Source organism: Condylura cristata, unplaced genomic scaffold, assembly GCF_000260355.1.
Source record: "Condylura cristata isolate star-nosed mole 26May11 unplaced genomic scaffold, ConCri1.0 scaffold00003, whole genome shotgun sequence".
NCBI classification, from domain to species: domain Eukaryota; kingdom Metazoa; phylum Chordata; class Mammalia; order Eulipotyphla; family Talpidae; genus Condylura; species Condylura cristata.
Window position 1 is genome coordinate 47,741,452 of NW_004567104.1, and position 2,177 is coordinate 47,743,628.

General features: G+C 32.7%; 1 protein-coding gene across 2 annotated transcripts in view; it reads right to left on the reverse strand.

Moving 5' to 3' along the window:
• TBC1D23 (TBC1 domain family, member 23) overlaps positions 1 to 2,177 on the reverse strand; it is a 52,109-nt gene that overhangs the window by 15,281 nt on the left and 34,651 nt on the right. For both annotated transcript variants that reach the window (XM_004675253.1, XM_004675252.2), the window contains exon 12: positions 1,024 to 1,066. In XM_004675253.1, the coding sequence (XP_004675310.1) occupies positions 1,024 to 1,066 (43 nt within the window). The remainder of the gene's footprint in view (positions 1 to 1,023; positions 1,067 to 2,177) is intronic.

Genomic DNA, 2,177 nt, shown 5'->3' on the forward strand with positions numbered 1-2,177 from the left:
CATTATACTCCTGCTATGAGTGAAACCATCCGGTATTTTTCTTTCTCTTTCTGGCTTATCTCACTAAGCATGATCTTTTCCAGCTCCATCCAAGTTGAGTTTAGTATTTTTTTAAACACCACTTTTCATAATGTAACAATCTTATTTTTAACTAAAATATATTTGACATGTGACATGCAACATTCATTGTATATGTTAGGATATGCAACATGTTGGTATATTTATATGTTGATCTCCATTGTAGCAATAATTAAGACTTCCTTTTTAATTGAGGTAATTAATATAGGTTTATACATTATTGTTTCCATTTTGGTAGTATAGGAGTTACCCTATCAGGTATTATTAACACTACTTACCATCAAACAATTATCATTACTTGTTTGTGACAAGAATAATTAGTATCTAGTCTGTTTGCAAGTTTGACAATTACAATAAAAAACTATTGTCTGTATTCACTCTATTGTGAATTAGTACTCCAGGGCTTATTTATTTACTAGATGTAAGTGTGTGCCCTCAGTAGCATACTTGTGAGAAGAACGGCTTTTTTCATCTTATTACCCTGATTTAATACTGCATACATTCTCAAATATTTTCCTGCATTCATTTCATCAACTATTTTATGACTCTGGGTTACTAGGTTATTAGTCTACATGTTTGAAAACATTAGCTTATTTGTTTTATTCAACTGAATCACCACTTTTTTAGTAGCTAATACTTCAAGTAGTTAAAAAAAAAAAAAGGTACAAAAGGTATATAGTGAAAAGTATTCTTACTTTAGTTTCCCAGTCTATTCCTAGAGATTAATCAAGTGGGAAATTTTTCTTGTATTTTTACAATTTTTTTTTGCAAAGACTTGCCACTCAATAGAAATTTCAATAGCTTGTTATGTGTGTTTATCTGTAATCTGTATGTCCTATTTGTCCTATTAGCCTGCCTTTTCTAAAAACATATTATAAAAGATTAAAGAACATATTAATTTGTTCACTCTAAGTACTGGTGGCAAAAGGATTAATAAAAGCTTACCCATAAATCCTCCACTGGCAATGCTCACATATTCTTTGTTTTTCTGTAATAGAAATGAAATTTAAATTATTCCAAAATACAATTCAATTAAAACTTTTGATAGTTCTACAAACAGTGACAATTGTATATAAGGCTATATGTTAAATTTCTGGACTTTTCTTTTCCTTGACATTTTGGACTTTGGTGCCTTATATATCTGGTATTTTAGTGGGAAGAATTATGATTACTATGATTTTGATTTCATTTGTATTGTATTTATAAATGTAATAAAGAACCTAAGTCAGTTATATTTTATTTTTAACATCAGTACTATTAGAATCGTTTTTTAAAAGCTTTCAAAAGTTTGTGTCCTCTGTAAAACAGAAATATAAAAGCAAATAATACAGCTAATTGTGAAGAAATGACAGAATGTTAACTTTTTTTTTTTTTAAGATTTATTTATTTGTACATACAGAACTGGGGTACAGGCCAGACGCTCAGGGGTGGTGAGAGGCTTCACCAGAGACAGAGTGGGGAGCAGAACAGGCAGATCGACAAAGTACACTGCTGAGGGGAGCAGCGGGCGGGTCACGAGAGGTCTGCCACGCCATGTGGGCTCCTCCCGGGCAGGCGGGGATCGAACTCATATGGAAGTGGCTTTAGCTACTCAGTGCAGTGCTTTAACCCGCTGCGCCACCAGGGAGGGCCAGATTGTTAACATTTTACAAACTACTAGAAATTAATGGATTTAAGCAATGATAAGGAGATAGAGACTGACTGAAAAAAAGAAAACTATCTGGGGCAGTATGAGGTCTGTACTTTCTAGTGGGGAAAAAGTATATACCATCTAGGACCTCCTGTCTCTCCTAAAAGTAAAGTAATCAAGTCTCTAGAACTAATTACTAGCAACAGGAAATAATAGGGACAAAACTTAATAAACAACACCAACTGAGCACATTGGCAAAATCTAGAATGAGGAAAACTCTGTGATATAAACCAGGTTTTTTCCAACAAATAATATGCAAGAGGGAAAAAAAATCAAGAAAGGGAATCTATCAATTAAAAGAGACTTAAAAGATATGATCAAGTACAGGTTCTTATTTTGGATCCTGGGAAAATCAGGGAAACACCAGTTATATCTTACATAATAAAGTGTAATAATGATAAAGTAGCTG